At 37.6% G+C, this 22,664-nt stretch overlaps 1 protein-coding gene across 5 annotated transcripts in view; it reads right to left on the bottom strand.

Annotated features, from left to right (window-relative positions):
• The window catches only part of STRADB (STE20 related adaptor beta), a 45,579-nt gene that overhangs the window by 18,409 nt on the left and 4,506 nt on the right, over positions 1-22,664 (bottom strand). The window contains exons 1-7 of one of the 5 annotated variants that reach the window (XM_027873443.1): positions 16,015-16,099; positions 14,653-14,764; positions 13,261-13,341; positions 3,329-3,431; positions 1,705-1,826; positions 1,126-1,234; positions 218-341 (exon numbers count right to left, since the gene is read on the bottom strand). In XM_027873443.1, the coding sequence (XP_027729244.1) occupies positions 218-341; positions 1,126-1,234; positions 1,705-1,826; positions 3,329-3,431; positions 13,261-13,341; positions 14,653-14,664 (551 nt within the window). In that variant the 5' untranslated portion in view covers positions 14,665-14,764; positions 16,015-16,099. Of the gene's footprint in view, positions 1-217; positions 342-1,125; positions 1,235-1,704; positions 1,827-3,328; positions 3,432-7,365; positions 7,416-10,271; positions 10,421-12,462; positions 12,544-13,260; positions 13,343-14,652; positions 14,765-16,014; positions 16,100-22,664 lie in introns of those variants that run through there. The other 4 variants (XM_027873442.1, XM_027873444.1, XM_027873446.1 and 1 more) reach the window with 4 other exon arrangements.

Consider the following 22,664-nt stretch of genomic DNA (forward strand, 5'->3'; position numbering starts at 1 on the left):
TAGCCCTAGTAGCAGTATATGCATAGACTTCAGTATATAATAGTCATCTATATAGCAATATATTGATCATCCATTGCATCTTTGGATCCCTTCCTCCCCCTTTTCCCATTTACCTGGTCTCCTGCCCCTCCTTTCTATTCTCATTTTCTCCATCCAAAAGGCTTTACTACTGGTTTATCTCCTAAGTTTTCTGTAAAATACAAATGAGTAAAAATACCTGTGAATACAGCCATTTTGGTGCAGATAGTTTAACCCTCTCACTGCTCCGAAGAGAATGTTTCCTATTAAAGTTTCACTCATTCCTTCAGGAAAATGAGTCCTCAAGAGTTGACTTGCAGAACCTGAAAAAAGCCCCCCAAATCTTTATTTAGGTAAACATTTGAAAGATAAACATATATATCAGCCATAAAAAGTTTTGCTATTCTTCAAGGCCCAGATATGCCTAGCCAAAGAAAAATTACCTTGGAAACTCTCTAAATAGAATCTTCTTTTGTTACTGATACACAGCTACCCTGATGGATGAGCAGGAAAATGATCAGCATTCTTGGAAAACGGCTATCATTCTTTTGTCCAGAGCTAATATATAATTGTAGCGCCTTTCCCCCTTAAAGAAAAACCTCTGTAGTTTCTGAGTAGATTTCAACCTAATTTTCACTGATGACTACACCAGTATTCTTGTTCAATGGACAAAACCCAATAGCCTACTATATATGCAGAAACATTATGACTACAAAAAAAAAATTATGACTACAAAATAGTACATGCTAAATCAACAAATGGAGCAGCTAAGTGGTGCAGTGGTAGAGAGCTAGGCCTTAGGTTAGGAAGGCTCATTTTCCTGAGTTCAAATCTGGTCTCAGACACTTACTAACTGTGTAATTCTGTGACTTAACCCTGTTTGCCTCAGTTTCCTCATCTGTAAAATAAGCTGAAGAAGGAAATAGCAAACCACTCCAGCATCTCTGCCAAGAAAACCTCAAATTAGGTCACAAACAGTCTGACACAACAGAAAAATGTTTGAACAGCAACAAAAATCACAAATACAAAATGTTTCTCATTTTTACATAATTAAAGAGTTGAGCGTAAGTAATGAGATTTCTTGTTCCCTCATCACACTATCCTTACCATAAGCCATAAATGGAGAGATGGCCCAAAGCCATCTGCCAGCTGTGAACACTGTCCAATATGTTGTAATGTTCGGATGCCGGAAAAAGTGGGAGAGGGTCACTTCGTTCTAGGTGATTCAATAGCAACAACGAAAAAGATACAGAGAATTTAAAATTTGGAAAGTTTATTATTAAATGATACTATAAAAAAATTATCCCATTCCCACAGTGGAATGCTATTAAAATTTACTGATACAGAATGCAATTTTGATGAACTAGAAAGAAACCCTCCACTTTGTTTTCGTTATTCTCTTTAACATAAATTTGTACTTGTACCGTGTGTGAGTACAGCAACTAGAGAAAACCTGGATTCAAGTCCTTCCTCTGACACACACTGGCTATGTGAGCCTGGGCAAGTCAATCAATCACTCAATGACTAGACTATAAGTTGTAGAGCTAAAATAGTTGGGACTTTCCTCAGTGGGAGTTCCCAAAACTAATGAAAACACCTACTCCTCCTCCAATAAATGTTGCTTATAATCATCTCTTCAGACAGACCTTATGATAAGGGTATCAGCTTTGAAATTTGGTATTTTACCTGCAAAGCTTCCAAATGTTCTTCAGAGCAATCTTCCAGGTCTGTAATTTTTATAATCACTAATGTTCCACTGGGAGTATGCCGCGCGAGGTAGATTGAAGTTAAATTGTCAAATCCTTTTCCTGTAATCATATATAATAACTGATGTTTTAATTCATTTAGTGAAAACTATAAAGTATTCTTTAAAGTTCATTTTTGGGACAGCTAGGTGGCTCAGTAGATAGAGTAGTGGACATCTTCCTGAGTTCAAATCTGGCCTCAGACACTTACTAACTGTGTGTCCCTGGGCAAGTCACTTAACCCTATTTGCTTCAGTTTCCTCATCTGTAAAATGAGCTACAGAAGGAAATGGCAAATCAATCCTGTGTCTTTGCTAAGAAAACCCCAAATGGGGTCACGAAGAGTCAGACACGACTGGAACAACACCACAAAAAGTCCATTTCCTTTAAAACTCTTTTTCTTGATCATATGACCTCATCTAAAACTGCTGAGGTCTACTTCACCTGATAACAAAGTAAAAATTTTGCTGCAGATTCTCTAGTCAAATTCAATCAACAAACGATTCAAAATAAAATTTTTATTAACTAATTCCTTAATGATTTATCAAATAATGCTGGGGTTCTGAGAAGAGTTGAGAAAAGGTATCTTTCTCCCTTCATTGTAGAGGTGGGAGACTACAGATGTGATATTATATATACTTTTAGATGAGGTCATTGTGTTGATTTTGCTGAATTACTTTTTTAAACATTATTAAAAGGGAGTGCTCATTGGGTAGGGAGAAGAGGGAGATATATTTGGAAATGGTTGTGATACAAAAGTAAAATATGCTGAATACAATTTCTGCCCTAAAAACAATTATTTCTTAGATAACTTTTCCTAAAAGTACAAAAATGTATTTTCTTATATTTTTTGGGAGGAGGGAAAGAGGTTAACTCAAATCTGTGTTTTCATTGGCATGGGAAACACTCAGCGAGGGAATTCCCTCTACCACTGCAGAATGACAACTACTCTACAATTTATAATATTAGAGTTGCCTGGGACACTGAGAGGTTGAAATCACTTGATCATTGTCCACCCTGTCAAAATGTGGATTTCAATCTAGGTCTTCCCGGCTTTGGGGATAGCCCTTTATTTATTATGCCACAGTTGCATTTAAAACCCTTTAAAATATAGCTCCTACTTTTTCAAATTTATTTTATACTATTTCCTTTCATACAACCTATGCTCCAGCCAAGCCACACTACTCTGTTCTTTGAAAATATTGCATACTGTTCCTGACAACTAGCAATGCCCTTCCCCCCACAGCTCTACCAGTAGAAATTATATCCACTGCTTAAGGTCCAGCTTAAAACGCTACATTTTCCATGAAGTATTACAAGGTACCCTCTGCCTTTAAACTCTGATAGAGCTTTTTACCTTTCATATTTACTTGGATGCTTTACCACATATATTTAATCACTAACACATCCCCATTAGACTGCTGGATTTCTGAAAATTGAAAGTGTGGCGTTTACATCTTTGTGTTGCCCTAGGCATCAATTGTAATGACTAATGTATAGCAGGCACTTAATAAATTCTGCATAACATTTGAATATGTAAATTCACTGAGATTGAGAATTATTACCTATTTCTACTTGGAGTTCATAATGAGAAACATTAGAAGTGCATAATGGCATTTCATTGCCTCCAGGAGAGGAAGGCACCCAAGAGAAGGTTGGCTCATCTACCTAAACAAAAAAGATTAAAAAAAAAAATGATAAATTGACTTGGTTCTTTATTTATGTCACTGAGATGTACTAAAACACATACTTGATTATATAAGGCATAAAGAATTTGGCTTCAAAGTAAAAGACCTCTAATTGCATTATGAAAGGGAGGGGAGGTATCAACTTACTACAAATCAGTAACTATCAACAAAGGCTTGAAAGTTAACAAATTAGAAAGGAACACTTCTTTTCAATTTACAAAAAGGGTTCCAGGGGAAGCCATGGCTTGTCAGTTGACAGCAGATAATGCAGACTTCAAAGAAACTGCTATAGAGGGTTGCCAGCTACATGGTATGTTTGCACTCCTTCTTTAGAGCTTGAGGCAGGCCTTTCTGTGTTATAACTTATTAAAAGAACAAAGATTTTAGACAGGAAGAATAAATCATTAAGTCAAAATGACAGTCTGAGAAAGCAGTGGGAATTGAAAATCAAGAGGTAAGACCTTGTGAGAAAGAGGAGAAGAAACTCAGTGCTTTTTGAAGTATACAACAGATTTGAGGCACTTTCCATGAAGGATGATTGCACATTCTGAAGAAGCACCCCTATGCAAAGTATTGCTGAGGAAAGAGGTATTGAAGTCATTTGCATATAAAAGGAATCCTCTTGGTGCCCCTCAGAGACAGAGACCAATGGTCAAGGCTGGTTGGAGGCTCCTTTTTGAGGGGAGAGGATGACATGAATAACCAGAAAAGATGCTGTCTCCTTTGAATTTATATACAGTAGGTATAGAATGCATCAGCCAAGACTGAACAAACTCACCATCCCTACCCACGTCTATGAATTCATAACAGAATGAATAACTGTAAGGAAAATCATGAGGATTTTAAAGTTTGGAGTAGGAAACAGACTACTTCAGGAAAAGATATTTTCTAATCTTCTTCCCAAAGGTCAGGATTTAATTCACAAGTATTTATCAAGAGTCAGTCTTCTCTAGAAATAATGATGATATGACTAATGTGAAAACATGTTTAGTATGATTGTAGTTGTATAGCCTACATCAGATTGCTTGCCGTCTTGAGGAGGGGGAAAGGGAGAGAGGGATAAAAAAATTTGGAACTCAAAATCTTATAAAAGTGAATGTTGAAAACTATCTGTACATATAATTGGAAAAATTAAATACTATTAAGTGGAGGGGAAAAAGAAATAATGATGATAGAAGGGAACTTGAGTTCAATACAAAGGACATGTTCAGGCAGTGTTATAAGAAGTTTTGGGGAAGGCAAGATCACCTTTCATCTAACTGAGGCCTCCAAGGAGAGGAGAAGCTTCAGCAGACTGAAATGGGGAAGGAATTCATTCCGTGTAAGACATCATGAGTAAAGACACAGAAGTGGGAGAGGGCAGGATGGACAGTTAATCCAATTTGGTTAGAATGTAGAATATATGAGAGGCAGTAATAGTATGAGATAAGCCTGAATAGATAGATTGGAACCAGATTGATGGGGGGGAGGGAAGAATTGGGATGCCAGAACCAGAAGTTTATATTTGATTGGCAATAGTAAGCCACTGAAGACTTCTGAATAAAGGAATAGCATGATGAGGGCATTATATAAAGAAGAACTACACAGTTGATATGCTCAGGATGAACTGGAAAGAGGACAGACCAAAGGAAGAAAGACTAATGGAAAGGATATTGCAATAGTCTAGGTGAACAAAGATGAAGGTCTGAACTATAGTTGTGGAGAGGAGGCGATGGATTAAGAAACATTACAATGACAGGTCTTGGTAATTAATTGGATGTGTGTTTTGGGGGTGAGGGGAATTCAATAAGAGAGTAGAGTCAAAAATGACCAATTATAAGGCTGAGCAATTGGAGAGATGCTACAAACAGAAACAGAGAAGTTAAAGGAATGGACGAGTTGAGGAGATAAGATAAATGAGTTCAATTTTGCAGAAGTTCAGTTTTAGATATCAGTGGAATGTCAAGGTGGAGATACCTAACAGGTAATTGAAAATGTGAGCCTAACATGTATAACCTATATCAGATTGCTTGCCCATTGTAGGGAGGACAAAAATTTTGGAACTCAAAATCTTACAAAAAATGAATGTTGAAAACTCTCTTTACATGTAATTGGAAAAAAATAAAATACTTTTTACAAACAAACAAAAAACCCCAAAACATTAACAAAGGGGAAAAAAAAAGAAAACATGGGCCTAGACCTCTGAGGATAGGTTGGGGTAGAGAGAAATTTTGGAGTCATTTGCAGAGTCATTAGTACATCTGACAAAGCCATTGGAGTAGAAGAGAGCATTAATGGAGCAAGTATGGTGGATACAAAGAGAGCTAAGGATAGCGCCTTGGTGGATCCCATATTTAAGGGGTTAGAGGAACATGAGGAGCAGTCAGAGGAGAAGAAAAAGAACTATGAGAGTACACTGTCATGGAATCCAAAGGAGGAAAAGTTATCAAATAAAAGCAGGGATTCAAATACCAGAAAGATCAAGAAAGATGAGTGAAAAAAAAAGAAAGATTTTGAGAAGGTAGTAGTTACTCAACTCTGAATATTTTTTCAAAAGATAATGCAGTAAAAACAATTCACATCTACGTAGTACTCTAAAGTTTATAAAGTATTTTTCTTATAACAACCCTATGAGGTAGGTAGAAAGACTAGGGAAGTGAAGAGAAGGCCACATAGATAGTGTTGAAGACCTGGATATAGTTTTTCTTTGAAGATGACCTGGAATAAAAAAAGATAGGATTCTAACAAGGGATATAAGTACAGCTCATGAAGGAATAAAAAATGTGTTAGCAGATTTGCTTACTTGCTCAAGAGGATTTAAATGTTATATTTTGGGGGGTGATAATGGGGAGGAAGAGTGGTGGGAGTCAGGTGAAGGGAAAAAAATGAAGCTAAAATGAAAACTCCTAAAAATTGGGCACTAAATGTCAAATTGAATGGAGGATAAAAGGTGGGACAGAAAGAAGCAGCAAAGCAGGAAAAACTCAAAATTCTCAGGTGAAAACAGGAAAGAAATGCGTTGGGAACAAATCTATCACCTCAAATACACAATCGTATATGCATAGCAACAAAGAAATTTCATATTTTAGCACAACAAATTAAACAGACTCCTGCAGGTATTACTGAGACCTGGTAGGGGAAGACTCATCATGGTCACATGACAATGGATGTCAATGTTCAAAAGAAAATAGAAGATAAATAGTAGCACTCACTGTGTGTTATGAAAGTACATGCATATATACAAATACACAAGCCTGGACTTCTGGGAGATAGAATGTGATGTAATAAGAAAGCACTATTCCTTAATTTTGTCCTCAAAAACATCACTGGACATGCAAAAAAAAAACCCAAAACACTATGAGAAAAAACTACACATTTAAAGAAATCAATAAGCAACCAAAAAAATGTGGTACAATGAAAAAATATTATGAATTAAAAGAAGGGGCAAAAACACAAGAAGAAAGACCTACTTAAACACCATTAACAGAAAGGAAAAAACAACAGAATTTTCTTATAAAAAAACAAACTGAAAAATTAAAGGAAGAAATTAAATTAGCAAAAAAAAATCAGCAAAAAGAAGGAACTGAGTACAAATAAGAAATATTAGGACAGAATGACGACTAAATTCAAGCTTAGAAATATTCATGAAAAACATAAAACAATAGCCTCAATGGAACAAAATTATTTCACAGTAGGACAAAGTGAGAGAACCACAGAGGAAATGATATATGAAAAGGAATAAGTAGGTTAATGGAAATCTTTTGATTTCTGAATGAATGGTGCAGACCAGACTTCTAGTCAGATTCTGATTTTCCTATATACTCTGGCAGTCACTCAAGAGAAAATGGTTATGCTTTTAAAGCAAATACCTTATCAAATATCCGTTGTTTCTCAAAATTTTATTGTGGGTATAGAGCCCCTCTGATGTTTATTACCTGTGTGCTTGGAGAAGTTACTTAACCTCCCTGGGCCTCAGTATTCTCATCTGTAAAAGGAGAGAGTTGGAATAGATGGCTACTGAGATCTGGTCCAGATCGAGATCTATAATCCTATAGTACCAAACAGAAATGTATGCCCAGAACATTCTACATCTAGGGAAAAAAACTGGAATCTACGAATATGAATAATAAGAAATCGGGACAACACAGCCAGGAAAGAAAGTTTAATAATTATCAGGCTTCCCTAAAATCACTGTGAATAAATGAATTTGACTACCATAGTTCAGAAAATTGGACAAGAAAATTTTTTAGAAATATTGAAAATGGGGGACAAATTGTAAACTGACAGTAGTCATAGTTTACTCCAACAGAAATGAGTCTCAAATTCAAAGAGATATTATTGCCAGGACTAAAATGACAAGATAATTTTTATAAGCAGATAATTTGAATAACTAATCATTTGAATTATACAATTTCCTTCCTTAAAAATGAGAAATGATACAAGCTACAATATGATTCACTGAAAGTTGAGTCAAAGGATTTCACATCCAGAAAATCTACGTAATGATTTCTTTTATTTGTGTAGCACTTTGGGGGCAAGGTAAATTTTTACTGAAATCTCGTCTTTATCTCATTTATATTTCCCAATATATTTCCTTCCCTTCTCCTATTAAGTGATATTTTCAAAGACAAAACAAGGCCATTTAAGAATTCACATAATTTTGAACAGTTGTTGAGGGCAGAGCAAACCTTAAGACAGCTTAAGATACCTAGAAACATTATGAGGACAGAGCTACAGCTGTATCATGAAGCTAAGTACTAAATTCAATGGGTTCTTTTCAGCTATGATTAAATATTTTCTTTTTGATTAGTAATTTTCTCATTGTAATTATCAAAGGATGATAAAAGTAGCCTCAGTTTCTTTATCTGTAAAAAGATTATAATTGCACGTAATGTATACAACAAAAGAACAACAAAAAAATCTACTTCAAAGGGCAGTTGGGGGTGCCATAGTGCATAGAGCACTGGACCTGGAGTCAGGAAGACCTGAGGTCAAATCTGGTCTCAGATACTTATTAGCTGCAAGACCCTGGGCAAGTCATTTAACTTCTATTAGCCTTAGTTTCCTTATCTATAAAATGGGGATAACAATAGCACCTACCTTTCAGGATTGTTGTGAGAATCAAAAGAGATAATAACTGTAAAGAGTTTAGCACAGTACCTGGTACACAGTAAGTGCTATATAAATGTTAGCTATTATTATCATTTTATTATTATTATTATTATTGTAAAGATCAAATGAAATAATATATGTGAAGTGCTTTTTAAACTTTAAAGACTTACAGAAATGTTAGCTAACATTGCCTACAGGAAACATACTTAATGTAGAAATATATAGATAAATTTAAGGTAAGAGAATGAACTAAAATTCACTATATTTCAGCTGGCTTCAGAAAGTCCAGTATTAAGTTGCTGTTATACAAAGCTGAACTCAAATTAGGAAGCATTACAAGAACTAGCATAATTAAGGATACTACTGATGGTGAGAGAATATTAAACTCCTATGTACCTAATAGCATAGCACCTAAACTTATGAATGAAAAATCAAATGGGTTAAAAAGGATACTTTGCAAAAAATCAATAGTGGTGGGAAATTTCAACACTCCAATAAAGAAATGATGATAAATTGAACAAAATAGTTAACGAGAAAGTTACAAGCTTGAAAAAAAATTTGTTTTAATTTATATAGCTGTAGCAAAAAAAATAAATAACAACTCATTACCTTTTCCTCAAAACCCTGTCCTCTTCCACACTTCCCTATTTCTGTCAACTCATCCTTCTGGTCTCTTAGGTTTATAACCTGGAATTATCCTGAACTCTTCATGCTCCCTCATCCATCCAATCAGTAAACGAATCTTCTACGTCTAGAACAGCTCTCATATCCAACCAACCCTTCTCACTACTCATATAGATAACATCTTACTTTAGGCCAGGCCTGCACAACCTGCAGCCTGCAGGCCGCTTACGGCCCACCAAAAGATTTCAGGTGGAAAACATCCTCTACGTTTTTCGCAGCCCGCCCAAAATCCTTTGGCAGCCCATAGGTGGCAGGTTGTACAGGCCTGCTATAAGCCCTCATCACACCCCAACTAGATTATTGCAACATCTTCCTAATTGATCTCCCTCCTTCAAGTCTCTCACCACTCTAATCCATCCTACACACTACACATTGCTCTGTAAGTAATTTTCCTTACATAAAAATCTGATCATGTGATTCCCCTATTCAACCAAGTCCAATTTCTCTCTTATATCTGAAGGATAAAATATGATCTCTTTTGTTTAGCCCTTAAAGTCCTATTAAACCTAGCTCCAATCTCTCTTTCCAGGCTCAACAAACACTGCTCTCCCTCCTACACTTTATGATCCAGTCAAATTGAATTTTTCTCTGATCCTTGCTGACTAAATTAGAGGTTCTCTTCTCGTTCCTTAGTACTCATCACTTCACAAGCTTGGAATGTACTCCCTCCTCTAACTCACCAAATCCCTCTCTTCCTTTAAGATAAAGGTCAGGCAACATCTTCTGCACGAAACATTTCCTGAGCCCTCCATAGCTAGCGCTCTCCCTCTTAAACTTGCTTGTATTTAACTACTTTGTATATATTTGTTAATTTTATATTTGTGCTGTACATATCTTTATTTGTCTCCTCCATTAGAAGTAAGCACTGATAACAAATCAGACAGTAAACATTTATTAAGTGCCTATTCTGTGCTATGAACTGCGCTAAATGTTAGGGACACAAAGAAAGGTAAAAGACAGTCCCTGCTCTCATGGAGTTCACAATCTAGCAGGGAAAGACAATGCATAAAAAGTAGTTGAGGGGGAGTGGCAATGGGGAGACTACCTGGGGGCAGAAAGAAATCCTGCAGCAGGGTGGGAAATGAGGTGGCTGCCCAGAGTATCCTCCTGAAACGGGTAACACATTTCTAACTCTTTGGAGACCACTGTATTTCACATCTCTCTGGTGCCTTCCATTCTACTTCTTGGAAATGGCTAAACAAGCACAGGACATGAATACAAGGATGAATTCATTCATTCATGTTAACTGAGGCACAGTGAAATAAGCATAACCAGGAAAGCAATATACACAATCGCTAAATTAATGCAAACGCAAAAAACACCAGTAAAAAACCCAGAATGCTGCAAAATTACAATGACCATGCTGGCCCCCAAAAAAGAAACATGAGAAAGCACTTCCTCACATTCTTGCAGGGGTGGGCAATTATGGGTATGGGATATTGCAAATAACGCCAGGCGTTTTTGATGTTAATTAATGTTGCTGAAGTATATTTTTCCCTCTTTTTTTCTGTTAGAGGGGCAGCTGAAGGCGATCTTTTTACTCCTTTTTAATTGATTTTCTATCCCACTCCTCAGAGTGACTGCTCTAAACCTTCTTGTCTCTTCTCAAGCCTCCCATGGCAACCCTCCACTATCTTTTCACCTGAGGACCTCACCTTACACATCACTAAAAACATTTAGGTCATCCACCGAGAGTTCCTTCTTTTTCCCTTCATATTTCATTCTCTCTCTGCCATCATCCTTCCACCATCTCCTCCTTCACTGCAGCCTCTGATGAAGCGGCCCTTCTTTGTGCCACAGTCAACCCGTCCAAATGTTCTCTGTCCCATCCCTGCCCACCCCCATCTTCTTCTGGACCTACGATTTCATTAGTGTATAGAACTCTTGGTGAGCAAATACCTTCCACCAATGTAGTTATGCAACTTCTAATCTTAAAAGAGTTCCACAGGGACATTGAGATATTAAATGACTTGCCCAGGGTAACAAAGCCAGTATGTTTACAAGGAAGGCCTTGAATCCAGGTTTTCCTGGCTATGAGATCAGTCTTTTATCTACTACACCAAGCTACCTCTCTTGTTACTCAAGGCTGGCAAAGGGCATTCCTCACAATTACTGTGTATTGTGAAAAGAACATGAGATTTAAAGTAACAGAACCTTGATTTGAATCCTGATTCTACCACTTGGTTCTTGTATGACCTGGAGCAAGTCATTTAACCTCTCTGGGTCTCAGTTCCTCATCTGAAAAATGAGGGAATTGGACAGATGGACTCTGAGGACCCTTCCAGCTAGAAATCTATGATCTTGTGAAGTAGGGAGTATAAGTATACACTCTCTGGTAGGATAAGCAATCCTTCCTCCCCACTCCCCCATCTCATTGCCCCCACTCCCAGCTAATCTGATATCCATGGAAGCCTCTAATACACTGGTTGTCCTGAGATCCAGGAACTTTGAGGGATCTCTATAAGGGATATGAACCCCTTTCAGCTCAGGCTCTCTACTGCCTCTGTCTCTCTGAATCTCTCCAGATCTTTCACAATTCTGAGGCTGGAGATCGGGTCCCTAGGGGCTAAAGTGACACACACACTTACTGCCAGCTCCTTAGCTTCATCTCAGATTGGCAGTGGAGAGGCATACCCACAAGTTATTAACAAGTGAAGCAAGCACTTGACTAATACCTTTGATACCCTAAATCACCCAATTTCTGATAGATAAAAGTACTTTTCAGCACCCTAAGGCTCAAGATGTCTGATACATATAAATATTCTACATTGTGGAATCCCCTCTACTGCTAAGATTCTGCTCCAGTTGATGTCCTTGGGGGTTGAGGAAAAGAGTCTCCCTAGATCATTCAGTGGATCAGGTCTTTACAATTCTATTCCATTAGGGATATCAAAGTCTTCCCACACAGTCCAATCCTCTTATATTGTCTTATAATCTCAGGTTCCTCTAAAGAGCAAGTGTAAAGCTCTCAGAATATTAATTTTGGTCATGGACCAAATAATGACTTTGATTGATGGGTTGTGCCTGTTATCTTGATTTTAGAAAGGCACTTGAAAACTTTCATGATATCCTTCTAGAAAAGAAGCCTGCGCTGAACAAAAATACCATCAGGAAGATTCATAGCTAATTGAATATCTCTGGGATCACACAGCTAAGTTGACACAAGTGAGCCATATGGAAAGGACAATACAGAGTTGTCATCAGGTAACAAAAAACAATTTATATTTAAATCTCACCTCCTTCCCAACCCACTCCATGAAAATAGGTCATATGCTTCAAAAATATACAGTGCCATTTTTAAGGTCCAAGTTATAGGTCTGCAATAGAAGTAAAACACTGCTAAATGTTGTTCTTATAAAAAAACATAAGATAACATTTCATCAAACATGATCAGGGAGTGTCAGAGCTATTCTCAGCATTATATGCTGCTTCCTGCTCTACAGTAACTCACATAAACAAGGTATATTGTATGTCTTCCTGTAAGAGAGTCTGATGATGTTGTAAGTGTAAAAACAAAGAAGGTATGGTGCTTGTATCTTCCTTAGTTTGGCTTTGCATGTGGAAACAGAAAATTCAACTTTTTGAAATATAACATAGTTCTAGGTAGAACTGAGAAAGAAGCTGTGACCACGCTTCACATTTAAGAAGAGTTTGCACTGGGCAGAGCAGAAGGAATTTGCTACATAAGATGCTATATAAATCTAAGGGCTATAATAAAAATGGAAAAGGAGGATCCAATGTTACAATAGGTTATATTGAAAATTATCATAAAGTAGAACACATACTAATAAAGCTTTATTATATTATCTCAGAAACAATGAAAAAAACAAAAAATGAGCAGGCCACAGAGACAAGAAAAGACCTATATAATCAAATTCATTCTGATACTAAAAAAGATACTTGTGTGACACTTTTTATTACATAGATAAATTTGTAGATTAAAGCTTAAGAAAAGAAAGTATAGGAATACTTTTAGATCCAAACATATGAATAATTCATTTTAATAACAATATAGTACAAACAATTATTCTTACCAAGTGTTGGTGGATGCTGGTTTCAGATTGTTTTTCAGGTCTTATTGATTCAACTTGTGTCCGTGAGGTACAGAAACAATCCTTAAAAAAACAGAATTACGTTAATAAATGATGGGGTGGGGCAGTAGGGGAATAGTATGATTGGAACAAACCTGCTGGCTAGATGAAAAATAAGAAGCATGAGGGCACCTTGCAATAGAGGTCAGGCATTAAGAGACTGGGAAATTAAATAGAAGCCTCAAAATGAAGGTACAAGGTGGAACTAGGTAAGCAAAAGACACTGCCATTATTCTGACTAGTCTCTGAACCTTCTCTTCTCTTCTCTGGACTACGTGGTCCTGTGTTCTATTTTATATCTCTTTCATCATCACCATCTACTCTACTCTATTCAGAATGGCTCTATTTGAGTTGGATAGCTAGATATTTTTCTATTTATTATTCTCAGGCAGTTTGTATTTTTTCTTTGAGTTTACTATCTTACACTTATCTATATAATCTATTTTTCCTCTTGAATCATTTTTGCTTCTAAAGATTATAATCACAATAACCAGTATTTATATAGCAGTTTAAGGTTTATCCTTACAACAACCCCGGGAGGTAGGTAATATTATTATCCCCACTTTACAGATGAGTAAACTGAGATAGGTAGAGATTAAATTACCTGCCCAGCATCTCACAGCTAGTAAGCATCTGAGGTGACATTTGGATTCAAATCTTCCTAACTTCAGGTCCAGCACTCTATCTCTTGCATCACTTCACTGCCTCTCAGCCAGGTGCAAACATTTATCAGTATATTCTAACTTTAAGCACATTTTAAATTATTTTAGTAGAAGGCCTCTAATTTACATTCTCCTACAATTTATTCCTTTTTCTCTCTGAGATTCATAAATTCTCATTCATTACTTAAGACTTCCCTGGAACTATGGAGAAGGGCTCTTTGGTTGTTGGTTGGTTGGTTTTTTTCCAAAGGGATCTGCTCACTATTCTGTTTGCTTCATCCAAGACCCAATTTACTTCTCTCTTGCTGCATTACACACCTCATAAGAAGCCCTTATTAATTTAAATGGTCACAGATTCTAAATATGTGATACTTAACCTATGGCAAGCTGAAGATGGAAGAAAGGGTTTGGTTAACAACCAACCAGTACAAAGAAAACCATGTGCATTTATTGGTGGCTTTGGTATCATAGTCTTAATATGTTTAAGGACATGGTTTTCAAATATTTTGATAGTAGCTATTTATATTCCAAAATTAGTCATAATTTTAAATGAGTCTTATTTACTCTAAATGTACTTATCTACAGGGAGTTCAGTACCTCTATTTGATATGTCAATGATTGTACAGCAACTATGAAAGGCACAAAATAAAATCCAAAATAAATGAAAACTTACCAGAAGAGACATTGAATCACTTTAGTTCACAGAAAATAACACAAATCCATCTAATTTATAGTTAAGAATTTCAATTTTATCTTCATTTCCTTTCACAGGAAGCAAAACTCTTCTGTTACAAACCAAAGAAATTATGTTTACATTTATATCTTTATATAATCATATAATAATTATAAAATAACAATACATTTTTATACTACCTATGGGACAATCTCTCTCAGGCTGTTTTCTTGTCTGGAAAAGAGGGTGTTAGACTAGAAGACCTGAAAGCTACCTCTCCCCCACCAGCTCTAAATTCTACAGTACAAATATTTTATTATATCTATCTTTAACTATTTGTAAAGGAAATCTAATTTATCTGGAGCAAAAGATACCTGATTTGTGATGTTGGCTAACGGCTCATTAAATTACAGTAGGATTTTGCAATCAAATATTAAGGGCAGCTAAGATTTGTGTAGGTTACACATTGGCAATGTTTTCATGTTGCCATGTCATATCTGGAAATACAACTACAAGGATATTTTTTTCTAGTCTGTAGGGGAAAATTTTTTTGTGGGTTCATTTTTCTTTCCCAGAATCAGGAAGACCTGGGTTCAAATCCTACCTCAGACACTTACTGGTTGTGTGACCCTGGGCAAGTCACTTAACTTCTCTTGGCCTCAGTTTCTCATCTGTAAAATGAGAGGGTTGGCTCTGATGTTCTCTAAGATCCCTTCCAGTTCTAAATCTATCATCCTATGATGCTGTGTGACAGAAAGTCATGAGAAGAACTATTATTTTATGTCCTAGCAGTCGGGAAAGGTTCTCAGTAACCCAAATTCCTATGTTCTTCGTATTTTCTGACAGTTACTTGAGAAAACTATATATTGATTTGTATGCAACTCCTAATCAACTTCAGTACAGCATGAATCCCAAAACTGATTCTGTTTTTGTTGTTTTTCAGACATGTCTAACTCTCTGTGATCCCATCTGGGATTTTCTTGGCAGAGATACTAGAGTGGTTTGCCATTTCCTTCTTCAAATCATTTTACAGATGAGGAAATGAGGCAAATAGGGTTAAGTGACTTGCCCAGGGTCACACAGCCAGTAAGTTTCTAAGGCCAGATCTGAACTCAGGAAGATGAGTCTTCCTGACTCTAGGCCCAGCACTCTATCCACTGTGCCACCTAACTGCCCCTCCCAAAATTGATAAAAATTAATAAAACAAAAAACTGCATAACTTCCACATCAAAGATGTATAAGACAAAATATCTGTCCTCTGATTCAAAAAGAACCAGAAAAAAAAATTTCTAGACTTAGATTACAAAAATAAGAGTATACACATTCTAGTTCTGCTGCCACAAGATGTTTCTTTCCACCTACCAACATCATCTCCATCATTTAGATTGCTTCTTGGTTATTTCATTCTCAGAAATCCTCAAAAAAGGTTCAAGGCACTTGTGATATCTGGATAAAATCAAAAGGAAAAAAGATTTCAGCAAAGAAATATTGATAACAGCAGTTTCCAAAACTATTGCTATTCCATACCTCCTTGAGACTCAATTTCCTTATTTGTAAAATGGGGAGGTGGGATGAACCAGATACCTTGAACTCCCGTCTTGTTTTATCTAGAGGATTTGTTCTGTGAAGTTTGGATCCAGTCAAAGGGCCACACCTGAGGACCTAGAGGGCCACATATGGCCTGAAGGTGCATGTTCCCCATCGCTGATTTAGAGCTAAAATCATCACGAATAAGTACCCAGAATATAGTAGGTGCTTCCCTAGACAGAACATAGTCTTTGTGAACCAGAGAAATCAGATCTTGGAGAGGACCTTAAAAATAATTCAGTGTAACCCCTTTAGATTATAGATGACTATATTGTGAGAAAGGCTGAGAGTTCATGTAGCCTCATACAGGAATTCAGCAATGGAGCCGATACTCAAACTCAAGTCTTCTGATTCTGTGCCCAGGAGCTTTCCACCACACTTTACAATCCTATCTTAGCAAAGTTCGATCTAAAAAGCCCATTTTGGATCTTAAAGGGCTACTGATATATCAGCAGTGTTATGAATAAATACTCTGATAGAAATATAACACACACACACACACACACACACACACACACAGGGGCCAACAGTCCCAATTATTGTGGGGGCACTAGCACTTATAAGTCAATTTTTCAAAATAAAAGTTGAAACATACGGTCTGACAATTTTTTCCTCAACTCATCTGCTTTGTTATTGCTCTCTACATCCTGTAAAAGGACTTTATGCTAGAAAGTTCATGGCCAATCATGAAATCACAGAAGGAAGGAAGGTAGCTCAGAGACTAGGTCCAACCTAAACCAGGACTGAGAATTCCCTCAGTCATAACTAGAATAAGTAATCCAGCTACTGCTCACAGGTCTCACTAGAGAGGGGTGTGACCTACCCCTTCCCAAGGTAATTAAGGTATTTTCCCAAAATTCCTGCCCACTGCCCCTAGCTCTGCCTTCTGAGGGCAAGGTATTGTTGTTTAGTTGTATCTGTGTGACACCTTAGTGGGATATTCTTGGCAAAGATACTGTAGTGGTTTGCCATTTCCTTCTCCAGCTCATTTTACAGATGAGGAACTGAGGCAAATAAGGTGAAGTGTCTAAGGCCAGATTTAGATTCAAGAAAATGAGTCTTCCTGACTCCAGGCCTGGCACTCTATCCACTTGGACCCCTAGCTGCCCTTGGAGGCCAAGGAGAAAAAGTCTATGTCTCTTTCACACAATAAATAACTTAAATAACTGAAGACAGCTTTCACATCTCACTCAAATCTTTCCTTCTTCAAACATGGTCTCTCCTACAACATGCTCCACTGCCTGCATTTCAGCTCCTTTTTATGTATAGTTTCCCCACATTAGAATGCAAGCATCTTGAGGACAGGGGCTGTTTTTCTTTTTTTGTGTATTTGTACTTCCAGCACTTAGCAAAATGCCTGGCACATAGTAAGCAATTAATAAATATCTTATCTATCTAAACACTCCTTATATGGCATAATCTCAATACCCTTCCTTAGCCTGGTCACTTTCCCCTAGACATTTTCCAACTTATCAATATTCTTAATAAAAAGTGGCACCCAGAAGTGAACTAGTACTTAAGTTGTAGTCTAACTACAGTGTGACTATCATTTCCATCATTCGGTACACTGTGTATATATCTTACTTAATGGAGCCTAAGATTGTATTAGGTTTGTTTGTTTGTTTTGCCATACTACATGACTAGCTCATACTGAATTTGCAGTTCATTAAAATCTCCAATTCAATCCAAGAAACATTTATTAAGCTCCTACTATGTACAAATCACTGTACTAAGTGCTGGGGATACAAATATACAAAATGAAACAGTCCCTACCTTCAATCAATCATTAAACATTTATTAAATATTTACTATGCACATGCTAGTCCTTGTGTTAATCTCTGGAGATACAAAGAAAAAACAAAAATTATCTCTGCCCTAAAGGAGCTTCCAACATCTTCAATAATTAGTACATTCTAGCTAAAAAGTAGAGAGAAGTCAGCCTTCAAGGGGAAGGTACTAGCGCCTGGGGCTCCAGGAGAGGCTATATTCTTGACTCTCCAGATTTTCTTCTCCATGCCATGGAAACCTCTTCACCCTGGAAGCTCATTCTGCCCCTGCACTTCTCAGAGCAGAAGTACTCTCCCCTTCTGTAGCCCAACTCCTCCTACAATCCTGATCTTAGGGAGGCTGTCCTTTCTTTCTCCTTCCCCCTCCCCCCTACCATATCTTCATTTCTCTGCAGGCTGCTCTCCTGACTCCCTGGATCTTCCCTGCCATTCCCCTATCTGCCATTCCCCCTCCACACACACACAATGGGCTCCCCTCTCAGCTTTCTTTTATATATTTAGCATTCCCCTATTAAAATGTTAAGTTTCTTGGGGCCAGGGATTGTCTTTCCTTCTGCTTATATTTTCATTCTCAGCACTTGGTACAGTGCCTGGCCCATAGTAAATGTTTAATAAATGCTTCTTGACTTGGATTTAAAAAGCCTCCTGTAAGAGATGTGGCTCGAGAATAACCTTAAAGTAAGTCAGGGATTCTATGGGGCAGAGGTTTAGTGCAAGAACAATCCAGGCATGGGGACAGCCAACGCAAAGGCATGGAGACAGAAGCTGGAGCATCATGTCAGAGAAACAAGAAACAATTTACATTCTACTGGGCATTTTCCTATTGCTCTCCAGACATGCCATCTAGCTATCTGCTAATACTGGTAATACTACTACTATGAAATCATGCCTCTTTGACTTGTTATAAGACTGAACTTTTGAAAGCATAGAACTTTACATTCATGCCTATTAAATTTCAGCCACTCAGTTAATTCAACCCCATGTTCTAGCCTGTCAAGGTCTTTTTGGGTCCCATCATCTATGTTAGTTAGCTATCCCTCTCAGCTCTGTGTCATCTGCAAATACTGATAAAAATGTTAATCAGCACAGAGATAAGTACTTGGGATAAAGCATGAAATAAGGAAATTACACCTAGGCTACTGGGATTCTGCTTAAGAGATGTTTCTATGTGATAGTCTAGACAGCTTTTCATTTCTGCCATCTTACTGTTTGCACTAAGTTGCCCTTTCCCTTCTCCCTCAACCCCCAGCTAAGACTAAATCAATACTGCCGTTATTACCACTAGAAAGAGTAAGTCAATCTGAACCCCTAGGGCTCTAATCACTACCCTACCCTCAACTTTCTGAACTAAAATTCCCCTCCCAGGCCATCACTCCCACATATCTATTGTCTCCTCTGTAAGGACAGAAATTGTTTCACTTTTGTGTTCATAATCTCGGTGTTTAGCACAATGCCTAGCACCTAATGTTTAATAAATGATTTTTCATTTGTTCATTCAGCTGGGTCAAACTGCTACTCTATATTCATCACATATATACCTCTTCATACACATTTCTGTCCCCTAGTTAGAAAGTAAGCTCACTGTGGACAGGAAATGCCTTTTCTTTTTCTTTGCAGCCTCTTTATACAGAGGCAGCATGGAGTTGGGGATACAGGGTCAGTCTTAGAACCCAGATCTTGGTTCGAGCCCTGCTTCTGACATATATTGGCTGTGACTCTAGAGCTAAGCTCTCAGTATTCTGGGGCAACTCTAAGACTACATGTTACAAAGACAGTGCCAGCCTACATTGGAAGAGGGAGTTTCCTCATTCAGCGAGTTCCCTATACTAAAGAAATCTAATCCCTATTCTTCTTATCACCTTTGTATTAAAACAGTACCTGGCATATAGTATGAGCTTAATAAATGCTTGATAATTGACTGCCTAAACCATTCTTATACACCCACCTTTCAAACTACCCAAATAATGATGATGGTCATAAGAGTACTGATAATATTTTCATACATGAGAAGTAAACAATTTGACCTTGAATCTCTAATAATTGGTCTTTATGTTTACCTTATATTTCTCCTGATCTTCTGCTATTTTTGTCACAAATATCCAAAGGTCTTTTAGTTCATTAAATATCCATTTTTTTCTATTAATGATTACACTTAACTATGCTGGGTAAGTTACCCTTGGTCGTAACTCCAGCTCTTTCACTCTACAAAATATAGTATTCCAAGACCTATGGTCCTTCAACGTAGGAGCTACTAGGTCTTGTATAAACCTTATTGTAGCTCCATGATATTTAATGATCTTGTTCCCTGTGGTCCCTCGAGTGACTACAAACTACAGCTGTCCTCTCTGCCCTGGAACTGAAACCAGGAGTCTGCTCTCCTGTAAGTGTCCACAGCCAGTAGGGCAAGTGCCCCAACCTGCCCCTCTGCTACTGCACTCTCCAGGTGTATGCTAGCTCCTCCCCCAAAGCTACAGCCCAGGATGAGTCTGGTCAGCACAGCTGTGCTCAGTGTCTCTTGACAGTGGAAAGCCCTTCAATCTTCTATTCAGCCATCAGATCTCTACACTGTCCCCCACTGTCCATGAGATGAAAGTTCCTAAGGCTGAAGCTGCCTCCCAATTCCAGCTGCCCCCAGGCCTTATTGTTTGTTGATTCCACTGAGTTGGCCTGAAGGTGTTTATACTTCACTCAGGCCTCTGCCCCTGGACGTTGGGTCTTTCCTGGGCTCTTCTCAAGCTGTTTTAGGAGAACAACTGCTTTACTCTGACTTTTGTTTATTTCTGCTGCTCTAGGTTCCCTGTGAGGTGATGTTCTTTTTTGTGGAAGAAATTTGGAGAGCTGAAAGTTTTCTGACCTACTCTGTTACCTTTCCAGAATCCTCTCTCAGAGACTTAAATTTAACAAAACATACCAGAGAGGATTCTGGGAAGATGGCCAAATAAGGCAGGAAATTACCTGACTCTCCCTAATTCCCCCACAAATAATTTAAAATAACGCCTCAAAGTGAACTTTATGGTGGCAGAAATATTAAAAGTCAGAGTAAAGCAGTTGTCTAACCTAAGACAACTTGGGAGGACATTAGGAAAAACATGACCTCCCAGAGTGGTGATCTGGCCTGATTAAAGCATAGATACCTCCAGGCAGATACCATCGAATCAACAAACAACAAGCCCGAGAGGCAGCCTCTGCTTCAGGAACTTCGCCCCATAGACACTGGGGGTGTCACATAGCTGATCAGGGGAAGATTACTAGTGTTGGACAAAGGGGCCCAGGTACACTGACCAGACACAGTTCCAGGTTGTGGCTGGGAGCAAGCACATGTCAGTGAGTGCTGTCCCAGAGGGGCAGAGCCCTGCTGGCTATGGTCACCTGTAGGAGAGTGGAGTGTCTGGTTTTGATTCCAGGTGAAAGGAGTGAGCTGAAGCTTGATTGGGGAGGGACTTCAGGAAGTTAAGAGTGTGTGCAGTAACAGCAGTATTGTTTGAAGAATAACTGTGAATAACTAAGTTATTCTGAGTATTAGAAATACTCAAATCAACTACAAAGGACCTTTGACGGAAGATGTTACCCACCTTCAGAGAAAGAACTGATAAATAGAAGTATGCATAATATGGGTTTACATACACATATATACATATACATATTTACATACATATACACGTGTGTATGTGTATCTCTCTCTCTGTCTCAAATGGTGAATTTCTCTAGTAAGGAGATGGGGAGAGAAGGAGGGAGACAGTGTAGAACTTAAAATGTAACAAAAAAGAAATTTAATTTTTTAAAAAACTACACGAAATACCTATGTTCATTATACCAAAAGGAGATGGATGACAAAAACAAAGGCCTCATACACACCAAAAATAAACAAACAAAAAACACCAGGATAGAGGTTATGATCAAAAGTATAAAGTTTCAACTGACGGACTGATTTCACCTTGCAAGAAACAACTTTCATATTACATACTGTTAGGCAAAATGAACATGTGATTTACAACAAAATCTGTTATTTTGTTAATCCAATACTAAAAGAGGAGATCATGGTAAGTGCACAGGTTTTCTCTTAGAATACATGACTAATTAAATAATTAAATAAAGAATTCTGAATTCACTGAAGCCACATTGCTGGCTAGTTGCCACATTGGCTCTTCAATCTCTTAATTTCTGATCCAGTCTTATGATAGGAAGTATATGACCTAGCTAGGTGATACAGAGGGTAATACAGTGGGTAAGTCACAGACTTGGAGTCAGAAGACCCGATGTTCAATTCTGACTCCAGATACTTAGCTGTATGACCCTGGGCACATCACTTAATCTCTTTCCACCTCACTTTCCTCATCTGTAAAATGAGAATAATAATAGCACCTACCTCCCAATGTCCTTATGAGGATCAAATAAGATAACATGTATAGCACTTTGTAAACCTTAAGGCATTAGATAAACATTATATATTATTATTATTGTTAAGCAATATTCAATGACACCACTTCCAGTTCGCAAAGATTTTACATCTGAAAGGACATCTTTGAGGGCATCAAGTCCAACCACCTCATTTTGCAGATGAGAAAACTGAGACAGACTGAGATTAAGTTACTTGCCCAAGGTCACACAGGTAGTAAGTGTCTGAGGTAAGATTTCAAT

The sequence above is a fragment of the Vombatus ursinus genome, unplaced genomic scaffold, assembly GCF_900497805.2.
Source record: "Vombatus ursinus unplaced genomic scaffold, bare-nosed wombat genome assembly UNPS02014802.1, whole genome shotgun sequence".
NCBI classification, from domain to species: domain Eukaryota; kingdom Metazoa; phylum Chordata; class Mammalia; order Diprotodontia; family Vombatidae; genus Vombatus; species Vombatus ursinus.